The sequence below is a fragment of the Sceloporus undulatus genome, chromosome 9 (assembly GCF_019175285.1).
Source record: "Sceloporus undulatus isolate JIND9_A2432 ecotype Alabama chromosome 9, SceUnd_v1.1, whole genome shotgun sequence".
NCBI lineage: Eukaryota > Metazoa > Chordata > Lepidosauria > Squamata > Phrynosomatidae > Sceloporus > Sceloporus undulatus.
In genome coordinates this window covers 5,043,702-5,068,166 of record NC_056530.1, presented here as the reverse complement: position 1 = coordinate 5,068,166, position 24,465 = coordinate 5,043,702, and the positions used below count along the sequence as shown (strand labels likewise).

Sequence of the window (24,465 nt, the reverse complement as noted above, 5' to 3'; positions counted from 1 at the left end):
AGCCTATTCACTCCCTCCCAGGCTGAAGGATGGCAGTTATGGAGGGAGGAGCCTCTTATCTTTAGGCTTGCCCTGATGGAGCTGGGCCAGCCTATTCACTCCCTCACAGGCCGAAGGATGACAGTTATGGAGGGAGGATAATTTCTATATATTTCTAATATATAAATTATTACAAAATAATTTCTCCTGGAAGCTTCTGGCAGATGCAATCCTTTTCTACAAGAAGGTTAGCTTATTGGCACCTCAATTTAGCAAAACTTTTATTTTTAAAACCAGAAATAAGAAAAATGTTACTTACGAAGTTGCTTTCTATAATGATTAGTTCCCCCTCCAGTGACACACATTCATTTCTTTCTCCTAGCTGGCAGTCAGCATTGGAAATGCTAAGTTTAATGAAGTCATGGAGGCCACCTTGCCAACACAAGGCAGCCTGAAACCCTCATCCACCAGTGACATGTGAGTAGATACTGAAGTTGATGCAAGAAAAAGGTGTTTATGAACGGAATGGTCTGCCTCTTGTAGTCCCAGAACACCCCCGCCAGCATTTGATAAACTAGTTAAAAAAAGTAATATTTCTTTTGTGTGGTCTCTGTGGCTCACTCACATAGGGTTATTCTACACCTGTACAGCTACAACTTCAGACACATCTAGAGCTAAGAGCTTCACATGTTTTCTTCATTTTCCATGCTGTGGTACATGAAGAAGCTGGATAGTCATTGTACAGCTGTTCAGCTTCTTTAGCAGGTCAAGAGCTCCTTCCTATGAAGAAAATACATCTTGCAGAAAGTTGACCTGACTGTCGACTGGTAGCAAAGAAACTTCACATGCTTCTCTCTCAGGTTCAGTTCTTTGTTTGTAGACCCTCTGCTTTTAGTAATTTGTTTAATCAACATTCTGTACTTGGAAAAACTGAATGCTAGAATCTAAACTGCATGCTTGTGATTCTGCTGCAGGGAGTGATGAAGCTGTGCTCTCTGATCACTCAGCTTTTCTCTACTTTTAGTATACAATATAGTTTTATGTTTTTGATATATATTTTATTCTTTTAATAACTATCTGTTTTAATGTCGTAATAATTTAATTCCTTTTTAATGTACGTTTTTAAAATGTTTTTAATTGTACAGTTTTTAATGCCGTGAAGCCGCTCTGAATCCCAGCCCTGGGAAAAGAGCGGGATACAAATAAATATAATAAATACTTTTCTCTACTAAGACATCCTCAGTCATTGCCCATATACATGCAAAAGTATGCCAGCAGGTTTAGGAACTAGAAGTTTACTATTCTGAAACTGTGAGTCAATAGCTCAAGTGCTGGACTAGGACTGTGGGGTTTGAATCCCTGCTAAACCATTGGGTAACTTGGGTAAGTCACAGTCTCGCAGCCACAGAGGAGGGCAATGGCAATGCCCCTTTGAACAAATCTTGCCAAGAGAATCTCTTGAAAGGTTCCATTTAGGGCCAGCAAAAGTTGGAAACAACCTGAAGACACACAACATTAACAATTTTGAAATTAAAACAGAAATGGGATGCTGAAGTAGAGAGATTATTGCTCTAATCCAGAAAGTATTTTTTATACTCTTACAGTTGTCTCTAAGATCACTTTTTTTGAAAATGTTCTTTCTCTTGGGCAGGAATGCTAGAAAGGAATTCATCATGGCAAAGTACGTGGAACGCAAGTATGTTCACAAAGCTACTAAGGATGAACCATACCGTATTTGGGAAGCTATCCGAAGCAGGGATCTCTTGGCACTGCTTCAGGCCTTTGCAGAGCATCCTGATCTATCTAAACCTTTAGCTAGCCCTGATGGCCAGGTAAATGGAAGAAAATGGAATAGAAGATTAAAGAGAGGTATATAAAAATGGTATTGCTTCTGAACAGAACTTTGCCTCCAACAACAGGTGATTTCCTGTTATAGCAGAGGTGAGCACTTTCAGAATGTCAAGGGGCCAGTTTCCCATCCCTTTGATCCATTATACCACCTCTCCTTCCAGAATTGCTGGAAGTTCACTGACTTATTTGGAAAACTGGAAGTGTTTTAAATCAATTCAAAGTGCATGCATTTAAGGAAGTATCAGGTTTCCTGGCTTGTGTGACTCTCCAGGTTTTGACAAATTTTATTCAGAGCCACCGAAACAGGTGGGGAGATGGACACATGCAGTTGATAGACCACATATTACCCATGTTTTACAGCAGTGCTAATTTACACCACTGGGTTAATCACTAGCAGCCATGGCTACATTTTTCTTCTCTCTCTCTCTCTTTCTGTGTGTGTGTATGTGTTTCTTTCCAGTTACATGGCTTGAAATTTGTATTATGTAAAGTGGAATGTTTAAGTATTTGGGAAGCCAGTTATGTGCTTTGCAAATTTTTGAAATATCTGAAATGAGAAAATAATTAGGGCTGTAAAACTGAGGGGGGCTTGATGAGCAATTGTGCTTTTCTGTACCTTTTGGTGTGGTTCACTTGAGCTGAAGGGGTATCTTAATGTTCTAGTTGTATTTATGACAAATAGGATAAGCTGATCCACATGGCAATGATGGGTTTTTCCTCAACATACACAGATTAAATATTTTATTGCAACCAGAACTTTCTTTGACTTATTTGACTTTTCATCACAATGTACTGTACATGCTAAACAGCTCATCTGCTAGGATGTTTATGAACCCAACACTTATTGCTTGTTAATGTCAGTTAAGGTAATAATATATGGTCATACTCTTAACATTTCTATTCTGTCTCATCTTACTATTTACAGTCTCGCACCCCAACTATGTATATAACTATTACATATTTTAGATACTTCTATATCACCTCTCAGCCCACAAGTGCTCCTGATGTGGTGAACAAATAAAACATGTGTACAAACACCTGCCAAGTGAGGCAACACTCTATCTGATGCAGTTTTCAAAAATTCGTTCATTTTTAAAGTTAGATAATGTTGGGTAGATAAGGATAGATCCCAGATCCTGTTGATTTTGCTGCAAAAGATGAACACAGCTATTCCATGGAAAAAATTGAAAGGTATTCCTTTGTATAAGAAAAGATATTTCAAAACAAATGCCACCCCACTGTGGTTATCAACTTTTTCTGTTATATATAGTTTTATCCGTATTCTGTTTTAACTTGTATTGTAAGCCTTTTTAGGTCCCATATTGGGAGCAACACAGGATATAAATAATGTAATATTATATAATTAATATAATATAAGTAGACCCATTTTATTCAATTGCTGATTGGTGAGTCAATAATAATTAAACCATATTGATTTTAATGAGTCTATTCAGGATTAATTGTAGGATTCACACCTTAGATGTACTTAAAGTAGATCAGCTGGAATCAAGTTAGATGTACCATTGGGGCAGAAATCATTAGCACTCTGGATCCAACCTTTTCTTTGAAGCACAATCTGGAGCTTGATGTATGAGGAAAGAAACTAAACTTCTCTAGTTAAATATGGTGTGGGTGAATGTGGATGTGAAATAGCAGACTCTGGAAGTACAAATTTGCATAAGCCCTGATCAAAGTCCATCTTCTTTGGCATTTGATTAATGTTGATTAATTTCTGCTGCAAATTAACTCCTTAGATATCTCTCTGCTTTCAAGATTTAGCACAGAAACCCCTTCCATATTGTTAGCCACTGTGGAGCAGATAATTCTTGGTTGCAGCTTCTAAATTTTAGGGATCAGATTTGTTCAAATTTGATCAGATGGATCTCTTCAAAGTGTGGAACTAATCTTACAGAATATTTTGCCTTCTGCAGTTTGTTACTTTTAGAACTCTGGTTGTGTTAGGGTTTTTTTTACTTATTGTTTCTCAGTATGATGGTTGAATTGGGTTGTATTTTGAAATTCTGATTTTTTTATCCTCTCATCTTGAGAATCACTGTATTTGAAATGTGATTTACACATTTTCTACATAGCATGAAGCCCTCCTCAAAGTAATAACTTAGGATTTTCTTCAGGTTCAGATTTATTTGTGCTTACTTGATCTGACTTAACCCCATCTAAGCACAGTTTAGCCCAGAAAATTCAGCAAAATGTTGCTTCCTCTGAAAGGCTTGCAAGGTGATGCTTCTCTTTTCTTCCTCTGACAGGAACAAGGCGAACGGGCTCTGCATCTAGCTGTGCGCTGTGCCAACAGGACTTCTCTCCCATTGGTGGACTTCATTATTCAGAATGGGTAAATCTCTTCTTGTAGTATTCCCTGCTAGCTACAAGCAGATATGGGTCTAATTTTGACACATTTTTACACACCTGGCACACAGGGGGCCAAAATTACTACCTAAAATTGTACACAACTCCCATTAAATCTAATATCATTTCTTTTAATAGCAAAGTCAAGAGGTGGGTTCATATGGAAATGGATCCAAAACAGCAACACTGAAAAATTAAAGAAGTGATAAGGGCATGCTTCAGGGAATCCTGAGGTTTGCAGAAATACACACACACACACACACACACACACACACATTAGAAGCAATAACTTGAAGGTAAAATAATAGCTGTGTCAAACTGGGAAGATGGAGGGATGGGAGGGCAGAAGGTTCTACTTGGAGGGAAATGATTGAGCAAGAAACTTGAGCAAGAACACTTCTCTTAAGAGATGAGAAAACACTGCAGTATATTTAGATAGCACAGTTCCCACTTTTAATGTATAATATATTCTAAGATTCATAATGTTCTATTGATTAAGGTTTTGTTTGTTTGTTTTTAGTAAGGTAGGGGTAAGGGTCTTTTAGCCCACTAAATGATTTGTTTTAAAACCCTACTTTTCCCATCATACCTAATTATTGGGCAGACTGTGTGTAGCTGCTGGGAATTAGAGTTCAGTACCATGTGAAAATACACAGGTTCCCTAGCTCTCTTGTTAAGGGTAGTAGGTACATGACAGAAAATAATGAAAGTAGGAGATGGACATAGTGAGGTTTATAAGCTCTGCCCTGCATCCATGAGACAGAAGGCTTTATTTTGGTTTCTTCTTAAAATGTAAGCTAGATTTTGCTTTCTGCTTTGTGTCTGTATATAGGGGAAATCTAGATAGTCCTGCACTAGATGGAAACACTGCTCTGCATTATGGAGCCCAGTACAATCAGCCCAACTGCATCAAACTGCTGCTGAAGGGGAAGGCCTCTACAAATGCAGGTAGTCAAGAGAGAGAGAGAGATTAGTAATAGTAACTTCAGAGTCATGTTAGGGTTCAGGAACTAATATGGCTCTCAGACTTTCTACCCTGGTGACCCTGTTTACATCTACATCTAGATATCGCTCCTCCCCCTGCGCTTGACATAGTATATGAATAAAAATTGTTTGTGTAGAGTAATTTAACTTTCCTAAGGCTTCAGGCTTTGGTAAGGAAACAAATATATTAAATATCAAAAAAATGTCAAAGCCAAGTCTGTTAGGGTCTGGCTTTAAATTAACAGAGTAGCAGAAATATACCTTTGTCTAACTATGCTTCCCTAAGAACTGAGACTGACTCAAAAACAACGCAAGCTTGATGTTCAAACAAAACTTTACTAATGGCTTTAATCTATATTTACATAAAAGGCTATAACTCAATCTAGCTAGTGAATAGTTCAGATAAAAAGAAGGAACATGCAGTTTAGTAGAAAATCTTTGAGAGAATGTGTAAGTACTTCCCTAAAGGGGGAGTAACCTGGTTAGATTGAATGAGAAAGGGGGAGAGTTTGCATGTAGCAAATCCCTATCTATCCAAGGAGGGGGAAAGTGAATGCAAAAATCTTCCAACCGTTTGTTTAGCATGTGCATTTTCATCCACACATGTATATTCATATTTTAACATTTTATAAGGAAATATACTCCTACTCTTACTCCTCAGTCAGGCAGGTGCTTCAAGTACCCTCCTTGCCTTTCTCTTCCCTTTCAAGACAGAAAAGGTTTGGAAGGTGGTAGTGGTGGGGAGAGGATCGAAGTACTTAGCCCTCCTTGAGCAACTTACATACCTCCCCTGGGGGTCCTCCCTGTCTGTTTGAAAACCACTGGGTAAGAGGATTATGAACAAGCTATTCTACATAAATCTTGGTTCTTAATAGCATTTGAGATCTAGCAGAGAAGTCTTAGTAAGGAAATCATCTCATGTAGTGACTGTGTTGGTTTTCAGAGAGCACCCAGACTCTTGAGTGCACTCCTATGGAGCCCTGGTGGCACAGTGCTTAAATGCCTCTACCGCAGCCATTCACAGCCACAAGGTTGTAAATTCAATCTCAGAGCTCCAGACTCGACTCAGCCTGGCATCCCAGAGCTCTGTAGGTCTCTAAAATGTGTACCCAGTTTGTTGAGGGCAATTAGCTTAAACCTCTTAGGGAGTGCTTAAGTGCACTGATAAGCAGTATAGAAATGTACTTGCTACTTGCTATGATACAACAAGCAATGTTATATCTATTTTGTGGGGAAAATTTTCCTAGAAAATGCATGGCCTCAAAATATAGTAAAAGAGTGAACTAGTACAATTGGAAATGGATACATCTATGACTAAACTTTTAATTAACTTAACTTTTAATTAAAATAAAGATGTTTCATGGTCACAGCCATTCAGGATTAATAGCCTTGCATAGTGTTTTGGAGCACATATTTGGAAATATGTAAAGAATGCTCCCCTCTCCCCAATGCCAGGCTTCCTAGTTCAAATTGGCTTTGTTTTTCTTTTTCCTTGGCAGTAAATGCAGCCGGTGAAACACCTCTGGATGTGGCAAAGAAGTACAAGCATGCTGAATGTGAAGACCTGGTAAGTTGTGGGTGACAGGGACATCGTTGTTGACAGCCCATGTGGTATAGCTGTTAGACTGTCAGACTATAATTGGGGAGGTCCAGGTACCGCTCCTTGCTCAACTATGGCCTTGTCATTGTCTTTCAGCCTAACCTGTTTTGCTGGCTTGTTGTGATGATATAATGGAGGGAGCAGAACCATACACAGTTCTTTGAGTTTGTGTAGAGTAATTTAACTTTCCCAAGGCTTCAGGCTTTGGTAAGGAAAAAAATATATTAAATATCAAAAAATGTCTTGCCAGAAATGCCATACATAAAAAAATAAGGAGCATTCAGTTGAATCCATACTTAATCATGCTTAGTCAAATGATAAAATCAATGTGACATGAGTTAGACATTTAGTAATGCTGCTGAAATTTAAAATTAGGTTCTTTAGAAGACTCCATTATATGCCCATTAACTTCCATATGTGCACTAGGCTGTCTGTGACACACAAGAAATCCTGCAGATTCTAGATCTTGGAGAAGTTATTTTTGTACTGCCATTCACAAAATCATTTCATGGCTGGGGGATTCATAGAATCATAGAGTTGGAAGAGACTGCAAGGGCCATCCAGTCCAACCCCCTGCCATGCAGGAAATCCAAATCAAAGCATCCCTGACAGATGGCCATCCAGCCTCTATTTAAAGACCTCCAAGGAGGGAGGGACTTGTAGTCCAAAGTAGAATATCTACAAGCCCTGGGAATTCAAGGACACTGTGTTTTTGTTTGTTCTTTTTGTGGGTGTCTGTGGGGATAGTCACAGTGAGCACCTGAACCTGAAAATTTGCCATGAAGCTCGGTATCTGAGTAAACATGCAGAGTACCTCATTGTCTGTGGCAGACCAAGCTTCATCTTGTATTAGGTGTTAAATGGCTGTTAGAGTGCAGTCCTCGACAGGTTGGCTTAGATTCAAGTCCCATTGTATTCAGTGGAACTCTTTAGCAAATGCGTTTTGGATTGGAACCACCATGTTTGAAAATACCAAGGGGACCTCTCATGTAACAAACTGACAGTGTGTCACTTTTCATGTTCTTGATACTGCAGCTGGAGCAAGCTCAGATGGGGAGGATGGCTCCACAGATCCATGTGGACTACGACTGGGAGGCCCACCAGGAGTTTTCTTATGACAGTGAAGATGAGCTGGATGAGAAGGTGCTTTGCTGGGTACTCTGTATTGTGTATCTTGTACTTTTTTCACTTAAGATTGGAAATGCTGCTTTTTTGAACTATGACGTAAGAAATTTCCCAATCAGATGTTTAAAGTTATAATTTTAATGGTTAAAACATTTTCATTGTTTTTAAAGTAACAATATCCTCTTGTTTTACTTTGTTACTGACCATTTCTAGTTGCTAACTGAGTGGGCTGGCAGTTGAATCTTACTTCAACAGTGGAGACAGGATAGCAACCCCCAGGAGGCTGGTTTAGAGGGCTTACAGCAGGGCGTATGACATGAAGTGCTCTGACCTATTTCTATCCAACATCTTTCCATCTAGTGCTTTACTTTGCTTCATTTCTTATAGTGCTTATCCTGCTGACAGAACCGTCACTACAACCATACCATCTCCTGGTTCACTGGCATCATGCTTCAGAAAGTCAGTTTCTAGGGAACAACAATGGCAGATGGTTTCTATTCTCATCTCTTGTTTATAAGCTTCCCTGAAGCGTTTGACTGGGCAATGTGGGAGCAAAAGGCTTCACTTGAGCATAGCTCTTCTTAGGTTTCTACTGAATAAGTTAATGGTTGGGCAAAATTAAGTCTATGGGTCACAATCAGGCCTCGAAGGTTTGTTGTGCTCCCAGAGTTTCTCCAGGCAACCCCACCCCATCCCTGGTTGACACTCTTGGAGATCTCCAGGGTTTGTGGCCCAGCATTTTAGTTTTGGGGAGGAGAAACTGAGGGATTTCTTGCAAAACCATCACAATCAGAGGTGGTTTAGCAAGACAAACCCTCCAATTCCTGAACACTCCTGACCCCCTGTTCTTGAAATCACAATGAAAAGTAGATATATAGTTGTGATTTTGGGATGGTGCAGCCTGCTGCAGGTCTGCGGGACAAACATTAACTATTGCACCTGCTGCAGTTGCTCATCTCTGGGTATACCTAATTTTCATTTTTGTCACAGAATCTGGGTTTTCTGATTGCAGAATTGAAATGGGGCATTAGCCCAGAAATCTAGAATCACTGATGCAGTGGAGTGCTGCTGTTGAAGGAATCCATTATGAAAGAAAGGCAGGATATAAATCCTTGAAATATTTAAAATAAAAAATAAATAAACAGCTCCTTCTCCTCACGAATAGGAAATTACTGCTATACTGTTCTCCAGTAAAGGGTATGGCAGAGTAGATTTTCACCCCACAAGTTTTGTAGATCCAGAAGGACTCCTTGTATGCTCTTACATTTGTTCTTCTGGTATACATGGGCTATGCAGGCAGGAGAATAAAGTAATAAATAAAGTAAATTTTAAAATACTGTTTTAGCTTTTGCTGAGCCATGCAGAGGACCTTTTGGTTCACACTTCATTCTTGGGGTAGGCTTTAAATGGATTAAGAGTAAGTGATTCATCCAGAATGAAGTAAAAGCAAAAGTTAGGGGCAGTAGTGGCTTGTCTTTGGGTACTGAATCTGAAACTTGACACTGAAACAGACACTGGACTTGCTAATTATGGGATTCTGAGGATCATAATCCCAAAAGTAACTCTAAAACAACTTTGCTGCTTCCTCTGACAGATGAGTCCACTCCAGCGGTCTTTTGGGTCATCACCTTCTCCAACTATGGGCCAGCTTGCCCCCTTTCCTTCGAACAGATGGAGTTGTACAGGCATGGACATCAGTAACAAGACCTATGAGACCATCTTGGTCCCCTCACGGCCTGACATGTGCAGCTCAAACAGCGAGGAAGCTCCTCCATCACTGCCAATCAAAAACCCCACCAGAGGAAATGCCATCACAAAGCCAGGTAAACAAAAATAGCTGTGGTTATGTCTGGTCCAGGGAACCTGTGGCCCTCCAAATGATGTTGGACTAAAACCTTATCTCCCCAAACTATTGGCCTTGCTGTTTAGAGCAGACGAGGATTGGCATCTTGCAACATCTGGAGGGCCATGGGTTCAGGTATAAGCAAAGATTAGTTATATCAAGGAAGCCTAACTTTATGTGTAAAGTCTCATTTGTCCTATTGTCACAGGGAGTGTCACCTCCCTAGGGAAATATACATCAAACCCCCTCAGCTTGCATGCCCTTTCAGTTGAACACAGAACACAAGGGAATAGCTTTTATTTGATGTTTAGAGAGGTAACAGGTAGATAATATGAAGAGGGGCTGTTGTAAGTGACTAGTGGATACACTTTTATGATAGGTCTGGCAAGTGATATCAGAAAGAGGATGAGAATGCAACAAGTCAGAAGTTGCTGGTTGCCTTTGTCATTGCTAGTAAGTAATGGCAGGATGTTCACCTTGGTAGGTGATCAGTAAGTGATTACAGAATGATCTGTACCAAAAAATAAGGAAAGAAAAGGGAAAAGATGATATACCCTGATAATGAAGAGCCCCCAGGGAGCAAGTGAAGACTGAGGCAAAGAGGAGGGGGTGCTTAGCAAGAGCCCTTTCCCTTGTTTCCTCCTGACTTTGGACCTTGCCTAGTTGTCCTGTAGTAGAGGGTCTCTCTCTCTCTCTCTTTCTTTTTCTTGCCTTGAGTCTTCTAATAACTTGATGTTTTTACACACCTACATAATCCGGACATTGCCCTTGAACAAAAATCTTTTAACCATTCTTTCTAGATGGCTGTGAATCCTTATCCCAGTCTTCAGATTCCACTGAAGTTTGGAACTCATCCACTTCCATTGTTCCTGGCACAGTGGACAATGTCATATCCAAGCAGCTGTCCAGCTTTCGTAACTCAGTGGAAGTCAAAGGTACAGCCTATTGGGAAACCTGTTCTGAAGTTGAGGGCAGGTCACAATGGAGAAGATCAGAGCCCAGTCAGACAGCAGCACTACCACCTTTTCCAGGAACCTCTCCTGAACAACCAACCCCAGTCAGGTTCAGGTGAGACTATGGCTTATCATTTGTGAAGAGGTTTGAAAACTAGACGTCCTATAGGTTAGCAGCAGCTTCTGATGAGACTGATTTCTGATGAGGATTAGGAAAAACCACAGTGTAGTAGTGGTAGGAGTTTTGGATTTGGAAGACCTAGGCTCAAACCCCCACTCAAGTGACCAAGTCATCTTGCCATCCCAGACTACCTCACAGGATTGATGTGAGGACAAAGACCTGGAGCTTCTTGGAAGAAAGGTGAAATAGAAACTTAACAAATAACTAAAACACAAATATGGCTACTGTTATGTCAGTGAACCTTCAAGATTCTGAGAACCTTCAAGATTCCAAGAGGCCTGAGAGTTAAATGATAATTTAAGGCTGAGTTGAAAAAAGTTACTTATATGGGCTATAAGCTTCCATATCCCTCATCCTGCATGACCACAAAGTGTAATTTTCCATACTTTGACATAGGATTAGAACAGGCTCAATGAAATTCTCTACTTCCCAAGACTTGCTTTGAAACAAAAGAAGGTACATATTTTTTTCTGGGTTTTTTGGGCTATGAGGCCATGTTCTAGAAGAGTTTATTCCTGACATTTCGCCAACAGCTGTGGCTGGTATCTTCAGAGAATGCTGGCATGGAAGACAGTGGGGTATATATACTGTTGGTTGAGAGGAAGCAATTTACATGTTAATCTGTATATTGTTCTGTTGTTGAATGGTAATATCCATTGTCTGCTGGGGCCTGCCTGAGCCCTTGCCATTCAACAACAGAACAATACAAAATTAACATGTAAATCGCTTCCTCTCAACCAACAGTATATATACCCCACTCTCTTCCATGCCAGCATTCTCTGAAAATACCAGCCACAGCAACACATTGGGAGGGACATGGAATTAACAAACACATTTTAGTCAATGAAGGAAAAGTGTATATTATATTATGTACACTTAAGAAATAAGTATACACTAGTGTCAAATGTGGATGGATTTCTATAGAGAAAGAAAACTCTTGCAACCTAATACAATAAAAAGGCAATTTAAGTAGGATTCAGGGTAACACCACAAAATCAAGAGAGTTATTCGCATCCCTTTGTTCCTTTCAAGGCCTTTCACAGATAGAGTCCTTTCAAATCAATATGCTAAAATTTTATGTCTTCAAAGTTCTTCTCCTCCTTGCTAGATTAGATTTAAATGCAATGTGTTGCATTCCTCCCTTTTGAGATAACAGCTCATGGTGAAAGTCTTGACTGCACTATTGTTGATTGGCATTTTTAAAATAAAGGATAATTTGGGGAGAACTTTTCAGTTCTAACAATTTGAAATAGGCAAAGTAGATAAAGGGAAATACATTTCTTAACAATTGGTAATGTGTTGAGCAGTTTGTTACCTGCCTCTGCAAAGAGCATGACATGATGGTTATATGATCCCCAGTTGGTTGAGATCATTTTGTAGGAAAGAAGAAACAGCTGTTTCAGACTCACTCTGAAAACCCAGCAATGAAGGTAGTTGCTGAAACAGTGATAAAAAAATTGTACTCTTTTGACAACAGCAGGGAAAGTAACTGCCCACAGTAGTGATGTTTTACAACACAGATGGACAAATCTAGAGGATCTGAGGGCCACCCCTCCTAATAAAAATGGGTGTGCCAAGAAGACTATTTCAAGTTGCAGCATGCACATTTTTTTACTTTTCAAAGGTTCCAGGGTGAAGGAAAGAAGTAATCTGAGGATAAGATGGGCTTTTGGAGGCTTCAAAGAATGCTATTCCCTTCTCCCCCCCCCCCCCCCTTTCTCTCTATCTGTGTGTATATATATTGGGTGTATATATATTGGGTGGAGGCTGGGGGGGACTGCTATAATAATAATAATAATAATAATAATAATAATAATAATAATAATAATAATAACAATAATAACAATAACAATAACAATAACAATAATAATAATATTTATATCCCGCCTCTCTACAAAATGCACTTGGGGCGGCTTACAAGATTATACGGTCCGAACCCTCAACCCACCCCCCCCTTAAAATACAATTAAACAATGTAGAATTTAAAACATAAAACATACTTAAAAACAATACAATAATGGTGTGTGTTACCCAGACTATGAGTCACTTTCTCTTCTCCTGCAGTTCTGATAGCACTCGATCCTACCGGAGGATCAGTGGTGGCTCAGTGGGCAGATCTGGAAATCCTCTTTCCCCACAGTCCTCCAGTTGTCCAGAAGACCTACCACCCTGCAAGTCTCCAGCACTGGTACAGACCCCTCCTCCTGTGCCAGTGCCCAGAAGGTTTGTTCCGGTGAGTTTGGAGAGATGATGAGTGGCCTTTAAAATCTTTATTGTGTTATAAATCTTGTAAATGTATAAATCTATAATGTTGCTTTGTAGAACAGTAGCTAGTTATAAGTTTGCCTCCTGAGAAAACAGTAGGCTCCTCCCACCCCCCACCCCGCCCGGGGCATGGTTCCTGTGTTTTTAAGTATTGCATGAGAAATTAAATTGAACCTACTCATGTCATTTGATTACTATGTTAGGAAACAAAGAAAAACTTGAACTGAAAATTCAGGGGGAAAGTTTCATGATAGCCTCCTAGTTTGTTTCAAAACTCTGCTTTACTCTGTGCTGTCTAGTGGCTTCTGTGTCAACAGAGCAATGAATCAATGCCATGTTTTAAAAGTAAAGGTTTTCCTTTGACAAGATTGCCTAGTCATGCCCAACTGTAGGGGGCAGTTCTCATCTCTATTATTAAGCTGAGGGAGCCAGTATTGTCAAAGACGATCCATGTGGCCAGCATGACTGCACAGAATGCTGTTACTTTCCCACTGAAGTGGTACTTATTTATCTACTTGCACTTTTACATGCTTTCAAATGGCTAGGTTGGCAGAAGTTGGGACTAGTGATAGGAGCTCACCCCATCAGATGGCACTTAGGGCTCGAACTGCCAACCTGCCAATCCTGCAATCATCAGTCAGTATCTTAATCACGGAGCCATCACGTCCTATGCCAGGTTTTAGTTTGACACCTAAAGTTGCTATTCAATATGATGAACTTTATTCCTCCAAATAGACCCAAGTGCTCCTTCACATCTATTCAAAGTCTGGAGTGAATTGACTGCCCCACCGACATAATATCCACAAGCCATTACTGGGCTGATGATATATAGACAGAATGCAAATGTATTATATATGTACCACAATCCTGTATAAAAATCAAATGAGTGTTCAGGACTGCAGCTTTACATGTTTACTCAATCAAATAGAATTCCTCCACAGATTTTGAGGTTTCATTTTATCAAGTACATTTACCAAAAACAGTGTTTGACCAATGCAACAATCCAGGCTGCTTCTTAGGTTGTTTTTCCCAAATGCTTACTTAATTTACAGGTTTGAAATCACCATATTTTAAATATGTTTCTGCCTAGATCAGCACTGTAATATGTAATTGCAAAACAAAATCTGGAACCCATTTCTCTTTCTGTATTTTTACTTTTCTTCTTCGTCTCTGCAAATCATACAAATGGGTTGTACTGTGCCTGCGCAGTTCTGTTCGGAAACTTCTGGAATCACTTGGCAAAGTTAACTTTGCAACTTTTAGCAACTTTTTGGCAGTAGCTCCGCTCATCCCTTATAAAGCCCCTGCATTCTCGCTCTTTCCCCAGTTCCTTTTTTTTTTTTTTTTTTTTTTTTTTTTTTTTTTTTGCCGCGTTAGCTGCTTTGGGAACTTTGCTTGTGCATCATTCTGACTTTCACTGGGCTTGACTAACGAACCATTTTGATTACGATTTGATCCAACCCCTCCGTATACTGTTGAACATTCGGCTTGTCTTGACTTCGCTCTTGGATTTCGGCTTGGCTTCTCGATTTCTCACAATGTCTCCCGTACCATTCAAAAAGTGCGACGTCTGTTGGGGTAAGATCCCCATCCAGGACCCTCATTTCTCCTGCCTTTTATGCCTAGGAGAGACACACAATGCCAAGGCTTGCCCACTTTGTAAAGTCATGACCCCGCAGGCCAGGAAAAACCGAGAGTCCCACCTGATGACTGACATTTACCAGGGGGTCCTCAAGCCCCAGGAGGTCATCCGATCTGCTTCAGCGACTTCAGATTAGGTGTCAGCGGCGGCTGGTTCCGTAGCCCAGAGCCCCAAGACCGGGCCAAGCGCTACCACCGGACCAAGTGCCACCGTGGCCCACGACTCCATGATTGAACTTAGTGCCACCAACAAACCCTCTAAACGTCCCCCTAAAACTAGTGGGACTGAGGATGTGAGCTCGAAGCCGACATCCTCCAAGAAGGATAAGGCCAAGCATAAGGAGTCAAGCTCGAAGAAGGTCTCGGTGCTGGGCACAAGCTCCTGGGAAGATTCCAGCTCAGAGTCATCCAAGAAAAGGCACGGACCCTCCAATCCTGTAGAACAGGTCTCTGCTAAGAAGTCCAAGCCTTCAGTTCTGAGCAGAGCTCCTGACCAACACCATGCTCACAAGAAGGCCCATTCCAAGTCCTCCGACGGTTCATCTCACAAGAAGGCTGATCGGGACTCTGAGGATACGCCTCGGCCCCCCAAGGATCTGACCTCTCCTTCAGTTCTGACCCCAGCCAAGCGGGCGTGGCCCGCTGTCAGCTCACCTAGGTCAGCTTCGGTACCATCATCGAGCCCAGCCTCTTCGGTTCCGGCTATGCTTCAATTAATAACTGACATCCTTCGGCCTATGAAGGAGAGAGTAGGCTGGCCCAGCTCCATCAGGGCTAGCCTGAAGAAAGAGGCTCCTCCCTCCATAACTGTCATCCTTCGGCCTATGAGGGAGAGAATAGGCTGGCCCAGCTCCATCAGGGCTAGCCTGAAGAAAGAGGCTCCCCCCTCCATAACTGTCATTCTTCGGCCTGCAAGGGAGAGAATAGGCTGGCTCAGCTCCATCAGGGCTAGCCTGAAGAAAGAGGCTCCTCCCCCCATAACTATCATCCTTCGGCCTGTGAGGGAGAGAATAGGTTGGCCCAGCTCCATCAGGGCTAGCCTGAAGAAGAAGAAGAGCCCTCCCTCCAGTCCATCTGCCTTGGTCCAGGAGGCCTCAGAGGAAGAGAAGAATGCTGGACCTGATCCTCTCCCCCCTCACCATTCCCTTCTCCTTTTGTTGTGTCTTTTAGATTATAAGCCTGAGGGCAGGGAACCGTCTATTATCCCCTCAGTTGTAAACCGCTTGGATTCCCAGTGATTGGGCGGTATATAAATAAATCCTATTATTATTATTATTATTATTATTATTATTATTCACATGGACGATGACTACTCCACTCAGTCACCTCGTCGTCGCTCCCCAGCACCCGTGCCTCAGGTCATCGTCCATTCAGCCCAGGTACATCACCATGAGGATTCTGACCTATTCTATGACAGCGAAACCAGGGAGCCCTGGTGACGCAGTTCTTAAATGCCTGTACTGCAGCCATTCACTCAAGACCACAAGGTTGCGAGTTCAAGACCAGCAAAAGGGCCCAAGCTCGACTCTGGCTTGCATCCTTCCGAGGTCGCTAAAATGAGTACCCAGACTGTTGGGGGCAAATTAGCTTACTTGCTAATTAGCTTACTTGCTGTTCACCGCTATGATCTTTGGAATAGTGGTATATAAATAAAACAAATTGTTAATTATTATTATGTATTTCATCGCTGTCAGCAAAGATGTGGCCTTCGACCGCTTGTCTTCCAAGGCCTCTGTCCCTTCAATGCTGGCCACCGCCTCCAAACGGGCAGCCCTCTCAATCACCAGGGCATAAGACCACTCTTCCTCCAATGTGGCTTCCACTCCACCAACGGACAGGATGCTTCAATCTCTAAGCCGCTTCCTCCTCTTCCGAGGAGTACCTCACTGTCCACCGCCTCGGATGACCGTCAAGGCCGACTCCGGCTCCAAAGCCGATGGATCTCATGTGTCCCAGGTGGACTTGGACTCGTCCAATGAGGTGACTGCTCCTCAATCTCCTCAAGAATTCCATCAGCCTGGTGCGTCTTCCCCTTCTGATGATGTTCGCACCTTCTCTGAACATGTCATCAAGATGGCTAATTCCTTGGACTTGCAGCTGTCCTATGTGGAAGAAGAGGCCAAGTACCCTGTCGAGAGGAGGATTCACAGGAAAGTCCCTACGCCTCCCTCCATTCCTCTCCTACCATCCCTAGAGAACATTGAAAAGCGCTCATGGGATGCTCCTGCTTCCTTGTCTGGCTCCTCCAAGAGGATTGAGTCCCTCTACAGGATCTTGCCATTGCACTGCTCCTGGCTGTTGTCCCACCTGAAGCAGAATTTGGTGATCGTCAAGGGCTCGCAGCAATCTTTTACCCCTAGGATGTCGACATCGCCTGCAGACCGGGAGGCCAAGAAAATCGACAGCTTGGCCAAGAAGGCTTACTCTGCTTCGGCGCTGGGCCTAAAAGTGGCCAGTTACAACGTCTGCATGGGCACTTATGCATGGGCGTTCCTGATAGAGAGGATCTCGTCCATGATCCCCGACGTCCCAGAGGAATGCCAGTGCACGCTTACAGAGATCAGGGATGAGGCCCACTCCATTGGTGGATGGCTCATCACGTCTGTCCGCAACTCCACAGATTGTTCGGCAAGGTCGATGGCGGCTGCAGTGGCCCTTCGGAGACATGCCTGGCTTCGTGCTTCGGATCTGAACCTGAGTGCAAAGTCGGCCATTGAGGACATGGCTTTTGATGATTCCGACTTGTTTCACAAAGAGACCGACGACCGTCTCAACTACAAGTACCGGATGAAGGCGGCGGCGAAAAAGCATGGTATGTCCACTCCTTCCCACACCTCGTTCAAAAAGCGACAGTGGCAGGGCCAAGGGCAGAGGTCTTTCCAGCAAGACCGCCCTTATCAACAGCAAGATACCCAGAGGCAGCGCTACCCTTTACAGTCTTCCTCTTCCTCTGGCCGGCGTCACGCCCCTGATCGGTATCAGAAAAATCGCCAACAGTAAGTAAGTAAGTAAGTAAAAGTTTATTTATATACCGCCTTTATAAGACCAAGGCGGTTTCCAACATACATACAACAATACAGCAATATAAAAACATCAAAACATAGCATTAAAAACCTTTTACAATAAAACAATAAGCACTACAATTCGTGCCAGCTTGACATGCTGACGAAGGGGGCGAGGAGAGAATACTTTAGGGGTCAGGGAGTCAAGGGTAAGCTTGCTCGAACAAGAATGTTTTTAACCCCTTCCTAAACTGGGTAAGGGAGGCGGCTGAGCGGAGCTCAAAGGGCAGCGCATTCCAGAGGCTGGGGTCCGAGATGGAGAAGGCCCTCTTAGTGGTGGCAACTAATCTGGCCTCTGGAACCCTTAACAATTGCTGCCCAGTTGATCTGAGTGTGCGGGGCGGATTGTACGGGGAGAGGCGGTCCTCTAAGTACCCTGGGCCCAAGCCATTTAGGGATACTGACCAGGGCAAGAAGAGGTCCTGAAGGGTTCTTGCATGCTTCGTCCAGCCTCCCTCCAACTTTCTGGATAGACTTAGGCCCTTCTATAACATCTGGGCCTCCATCACCTCCGACTCGTGAGTTTTAGACATTGTCTGAAGGGGTTATGCCCTCAAGTTCAAAGAGCTCCCTCCAACTGGAGCTGTTGTTTCCACCATCCCCTCAGACACCCTTCTTGACGAAGTACGCACTCTTTTATCTAAGGACGCTATCTCGCCTATTGACTCCGAAGAGGCTCCCAGATGCTTCGTCTCCAGATACTTTACGGTACCCAAAGCTGATGGTGGCATAAGGCTGATCCTAAACTTACAGTCCCTCAATGCCTTTTTGCTATACCATCAGTTCCGTATGGTAACCCTTGCCTCCATCCTCCCCTTGTTGTATTAGGGCCTCTGGTTCGCAACCACTGACTTGAAGGACACTTACTTTCACGTGGGGATCTGAGAGAGTTACCGGAGATGCTTAGCCTTTGCCGTCAGTCCCGACGTGTACCACTACAATGTCCTTCCCTTCGGCCTCTCCACAGCTCCAAGTGTCTTCACCAAGTGCATGGCTCCGGTCATGGCATACCTTCACCAGCATGGCACCAGAGTCTTCCCCTACTTGGACGACTGGCTCCTCGCAGCCCCCTCGGTGGAAGAACTCAAAAAAGATGTCGAGTTCCCCTTGGTGCTCCTATCATCTCTATGGCTCATGGTGAACCTGGAAAAGTCCCACCTCACTCCATCCAGGCACATCAATTTCATAGGCACCTCGACACCGAAGATTGCGTCGCCTATCTCCCTCTGGAACGTTTCCTGTACCTTTGCTCCTCCATCAGGACCTGCTTGAAGCACAGACGGGTAAGGGCCAGAGATGTCCAGGTAGCCCTAGGGCACATGGCTTCGACAACGTTCGTCACCCCGTGGGCAAGGCTTCGGTTTCGACCGCTCCAGTCATGGTTCCTGTCGGTCTTCGACACCATGGAGGACCAGCCTTCCAAATGGCTCATCATCCCGAGGCCTGTTGCCCACTCCCTTCAGTGGTGGCTCGACTCCCACAACGTGTGCGTCGGCATGCTTTTTTTGCCGCCTCGACCTGAGGTCATCCTGACTACCGATGCTTCCATGGAGAGCTGGGGGGCCCACATTCCCAGACTCCTGGTCAAGGACAAATGGTCCCTGGACGAACAATCCTTCCACATCAACACCCTCGAGATGCTTGCTGTAGAGAAGGCCTTTAGAGCGTTCGAGTCCAGCCTCTGCAACAAGGTAGTCCAGCTGTTGACAGACAACACCACTGTCATGTACTACCTCAACAAGCAAGGGGGCACCAAGTCCCAAACCTTTCTGGACATCACTCTCCGGATCTGGGACTTGTGCATCCCGAGGCAGATTCTCCTCCAAGAGATCCACTTGCCAGGAGAACAGAACGAATTGGCAGACCAGCTCAGCAGGTCCTCCACTGCCTGCCACTAGTGGAGGCTCCATCCTGAGATGGTCAGCAACCTCTTCACTCAGTGGGGAACTCCCCGGATTGACCTCTTCGTGACCTCTCACAACAGCCACTGTCTCCAGTTCTGCTCCCAGGCACGAAATGAGAACTCCCTTGGAGACGCGTTCGGCTTCGCTTGGTCAAGAGAGATGCTCTACACCTTCCTTCCATTCCCACGGATCACCAGGGTGGTGTCCAAGATGTCAGCGGATCGCTCGAATGCCATCCTGATAACCCCGTGGTGGCCGAGCCAGTTGTGGTTTCCGTCCCTGCTTCACCTCTCCAAGAGGGAATTCCTCTGGCTCGAGTCCCGTCCCAACCTCCTCACTCCCCAGAGTGGCCAGGTTCAGCATCCGGACATCGAGAATCTGCTGAAGGTGGCTTGGAGGCTCCGTCCCTAGCCTCGCTACCACCCTTGGTACAGACAGTGATCTTGGCTGTGCAGAAATCAGCCACCCAGAAATCCTACGCTTCCAAGTGGAAGAAGTTTCTTTTGTTCCTCTCTGAGAGAGGTCTCTCTCCAGCCCAGGTGACGACTCCGGTTGTGCTGGATTTCCTCATGGCGCTTTTGGATTCGGGGCTGTGCCTCACATCCATTAATTGCTACCTTTCTGCATCTGCTCTCATTTCCAATTTGATGGCAAACCTTCTTTTTTCAGGGACCCTCTTGTGAAGAATTTCCTGAAAGGTTGCTGCAACCTTCATCCTCCGGTCTCGGTACCTGCACCGGCTTGGAGCCTGGATGCTGTGCTGTCTGCTCTGCAATCCAAGCCCTTTGAACCCATGGCCACGACGGACTTGAGACTCTTGACTTGGAAGACTGCCTTCCTTGTGGCCATCATCTCTACCCGCTGTGCGGGTGAACTCTGTGCCTTACAGAGGCCCCAGCCTTTCCTTAGGTTCCATAAGGATAAGGTTGTCCTCTGTACCGACATTACCTTCCTGCCTAGGGTGGTGTCTGCCTTTCACATTTGTTAAGACATTGTTCTACCAACCCTGGCCTTGAACCTGACTACTGAAGTCGAACGCAGTTTGCACTCCTTGGACGTTCTGAGGACTTTGGCCTTCTGTTTGGACAGAACTGCCGGTTTGAGCCATTCCGAGAGACTTTTTCAATGCTACTCAGAACTGAAGAAGGGACTGCCTGTGACTGCGCAGATGTTCTCTAAATGGGTGGCTGGTACCATCCACCTCTGCTATGAACTATTAGGCAGACCTCTCCCAGCTAGGGTTCGGTCCCATGCGATTAGGGCGGTAGCAACATCCTCCGCATTTTTGACTGGGGTCCCCTTAGAGGATGTATGTAAAGCTGCTGTTTCGTCCCAGCCATTGACTTTCATTATAGGCTGGACACCAGGGCCAAACGGGATGCAGCCTTTGGAAGGGTAGTGTTGGTTTCAGGTTTACATTGATTTCACTGCACTTTCCTTGTATTCTCTGAAATGTTTACATGGTTTGAACTGAATGTTTTTGCCAAAATTGGCTTGTTTACTACATTCATATGGTTTACATAGGTCTTGCATGGCCTAATGTGTTATTTATTTTTATTATTATTATTTATTTATTTATTTATTTATTTATTTATTTATAAAGCGCTGTAAATTTACACAGCGCTGTACATACAATCTTTTTAATTGGACGGTTCCCTGCCCTAAGGCTTACAATCTAAAAAAGACACGACACAAAAAGAGAAGGGGAAGGGGATGAGGGCCAACAGTTCTTCTCTACCTCCGAGGCCTGGATCAGGGGAGAGTGACTGGAGGGAGGACATAGCAACACAGGAAATGATTCAGCAAAACAGGCAACAAAGGAACATCAAATAGCAAGCGACAATTATGCAATGCCTGGGAACGCTTCTCTGAACAGGATGGTCTTCAACTCTGTTTTGAATCTGGTTAAAGAAGTGATGGCTCTTGCTCATGGGGGAAGAAGGTGCCAGGAGTGAGGGGCAGCGAGTGAAAAGGGGCGAATCTGAGATGGGGCAGAGGAAATCCTGGGCTGGGACAGCAGACCTAGACTACCAGAATGGAGGGCCCGAGTGGAAAGGTGAGGAAAAAGAAGGTCTGATAAGTAAAGAGGAGCCAGCCCATGGAGGGCTTTAAACATCAACAGCAGGAGCTTATACTGAATGCGGAAAGGGAGGGGGAGCCAGTGAAGGGATGCCAACACAGGAGAGATGTGGTCAGAGCGGTGGGTGGAAGTGATAATGCGAGCAGCTGAATGCTGGACAGAGATTAAAGGACGGAGGTGAGAAAGAGGAAGCCCAGCCAGGAGGACATTACAGTAATCAAGTTGTGAGATCACTAGGGCATGGACCAGGATCTTGGCAGTAGAGGCGGAGAGATATGGTCGGATTTTGGTCATATTGTACAAAAAGAATCTACAAGTCTTGGCTGTGGTCTGATCTGAGGGATACACGACAGAGAAGAATCAAAGATAAAACCAAGACTATGGGCTTGCTGGACTGGTTGAATAGAAATGTTGTCCACAGAGACAAAAAAAGAGTGTTGAAGGGCGGACTTAGGAGGAAAGACAAGAAGCTCTGTCTTGGACATGTTGAGCTTCAGGCGCCAATGGCGCATCCACTGCGAGACAAGACGAGACTTGCTGTTCAAGCCTTGGAGAAAGGTCAGGGGCGGAAAGATACAACTGGGTGTCGTCGGCATACAGATGGTAGGAAAAACCAAAAGAGCTAACGAGTTTACCTAAGGACAGTGTGTAGAGAGAAAACAGAAGGGGACCCAGAACAGAGCCCTGGGGAACTCCTACAGATAAGGGAACAGGAGAAGAAGTCTGACCTCCTGCAACTACTGCAAAAGATCTGCCAGACAAATAAGATCTAAACCAGTCAAGAACAGAGTCTGAGAACCCAAGGTCAGAGAGTATGTCAATTAGGAGCCAGTGATCAACGGCGTCAAAGGCTGCAGACAAATTGAGAAGGATGAGAACAGAGTAAAGGCCATTAGCCTTGGCCTGTAAAAGGTCATTCGAGATCTTAGTGAGAGCTGTCTCTGTGGAGTGCCTTGGGCGGAAACCAGACTGAAAGGGATCAAGAATGGAGTTGGCTTCAAGAAACTCGAGACAGCGAGAATAAACAACCCATTCCAAAACTTTAGACAGAAAGGGAAGAAGAGAAATCGGACAATAGCTAGACAAAGAGGAGGGGTCAAGAGAAGGTTTTTTCAGAATTGGGGAAATGAGAGCATGTTTGAAGTCCGACGGGAAGGAGCCTGTAGAGAGAGAGAGATTGAAGATATGGAGAAGCGAGGGCAGAAAAGAGGGAGCTATAGAAATTAGAAGACGAGTAGGAATTGGATCAAGAGGACAGGTTGCAGGTTTGGAAGAGTTCAGAAGTGTAGAGAGTTCATCCAAAAAGGCAGGAGGAAACACAGAAAATATTTTAGGCGAGGGCGTTAGAAGATTATGAGCAGAAGAAGAATCGGGTGGACTATCTCAGAGCAAATAGTGGTAATCTTAGAGATGAAATAATTAGCAAAGTCATTAGGAGAGAATGATGAAGAGACTTATGCCTTATGTCTTGCACAGGTGAAGTGCTATTTATTGAGGTACCAATAATGACTGACACACTTTGTTGGTTCAAGAAATTTATTGAGGATAATAAACAAATTTTGTTTGAACCTTACTTAGGTTTCATGACACTCCCTCCGCCGCTGATCTAAGCTTGTCAGTCTCAACCCATTTGTATGATTCGCAGAGACCACGAAGAAGAAGGACAGGTTGTATACCTGTAACGGTATTTCTTCGAGTGGTCATCTGTGAATACATACAAATCAAAATGAAATTAAAATGCTTAAAGAACAATTAGACTTAAAATTAACAACAGAAATTAGAAATTAATGATGGCAAGACAAAAGTATTTTGAACAGGCAAACAAAGCAGGCAAATGGTTATCATACAGATTAAGGGGAAAAACAGAAAAATCTAGGATTACACAAATTAAAGCATAAGGAAACAAAATAGTAACTAAACAAAAGATTAAAAAGGTACTGTATTTTGTGATTTTTTTCAAAAATCTATATAAAGAAAAAGAAGTTAATTTAGAGGACAAATGGAATCCTAAAGAAATTCAAGAGGATCATAGGGGGAAATTAAATAAATCGATAAGTAAAGTGGAAATAGAAGAGGCCATTAAAAAGCTCAAAATTAATAAGGCTCCTGGGCCCGATGTTTTACAGCCATTTATTACAAAAAAATTTCGGAACATATTAGTTCCCCATTATAGAAAGTAGTCAATTCACTGTTGTTTTCAAATATACTAAACACATAGAAGGATGCAAACATTTGTTTAATACCAAAAGAAAATAGAGATAAATTAGAACCAAAAAATTATAGGCCCATATCTTTATTAAATTTAGATTACTGTATAATTTTTTCTCTTATATTTTGGCTGAAAGATTTAATAGCTTTAATTTTAACCTTGTTGTGATCCCGCTTCGATCCATTGGGAGAGGTGGGAAGATAGAAATAAAAATTGTCATTATTATTATTAATGTTTTTGGATATAGAAAAGGCTTTTGACTGTGTAAATTGGAAATTTATGATGAAGGTACTGTACTAGAGAAAATGAATGTGGGAAACAATTTTACAAAGTGGATTCAAGTAATATATAACTCTCAATCTGCCAAAATTGTAATAAATGGAGAAAAGACAGAGCAATTTCCCATCTACAGAGGTACTAGACA

At 43.3% G+C, this 24,465-nt stretch overlaps 1 protein-coding gene across 9 annotated transcripts in view; it reads left to right on the top strand.

Annotated features, from left to right (window-relative positions):
* ASAP3 (ArfGAP with SH3 domain, ankyrin repeat and PH domain 3) overlaps nt 1-24,465 on the top strand; it is a 116,698-nt gene that overhangs the window by 77,222 nt on the left and 15,011 nt on the right. For 6 of the 9 annotated variants that reach the window (XM_042439205.1, XM_042439204.1, XM_042439200.1 and 3 more), the window contains 9 exons: nt 362-456; nt 1,631-1,811; nt 4,095-4,180; nt 5,027-5,142; nt 6,678-6,745; nt 7,814-7,921; nt 9,498-9,726; nt 10,547-10,814; nt 12,945-13,113. In XM_042439205.1, the coding sequence (XP_042295139.1) occupies nt 362-456; nt 1,631-1,811; nt 4,095-4,180; nt 5,027-5,142; nt 6,678-6,745; nt 7,814-7,921; nt 9,498-9,726; nt 10,547-10,814; nt 12,945-13,113 (1,320 nt within the window). The remainder of the gene's footprint in view (nt 1-361; nt 457-1,630; nt 1,812-4,094; nt 4,181-5,026; nt 5,143-6,677; nt 6,746-7,813; nt 7,922-9,497; nt 9,727-10,546; nt 10,815-12,944; nt 13,114-24,465) is intronic. The other 3 variants (XR_006100666.1, XR_006100668.1, XR_006100667.1) reach the window with 1 other exon arrangement.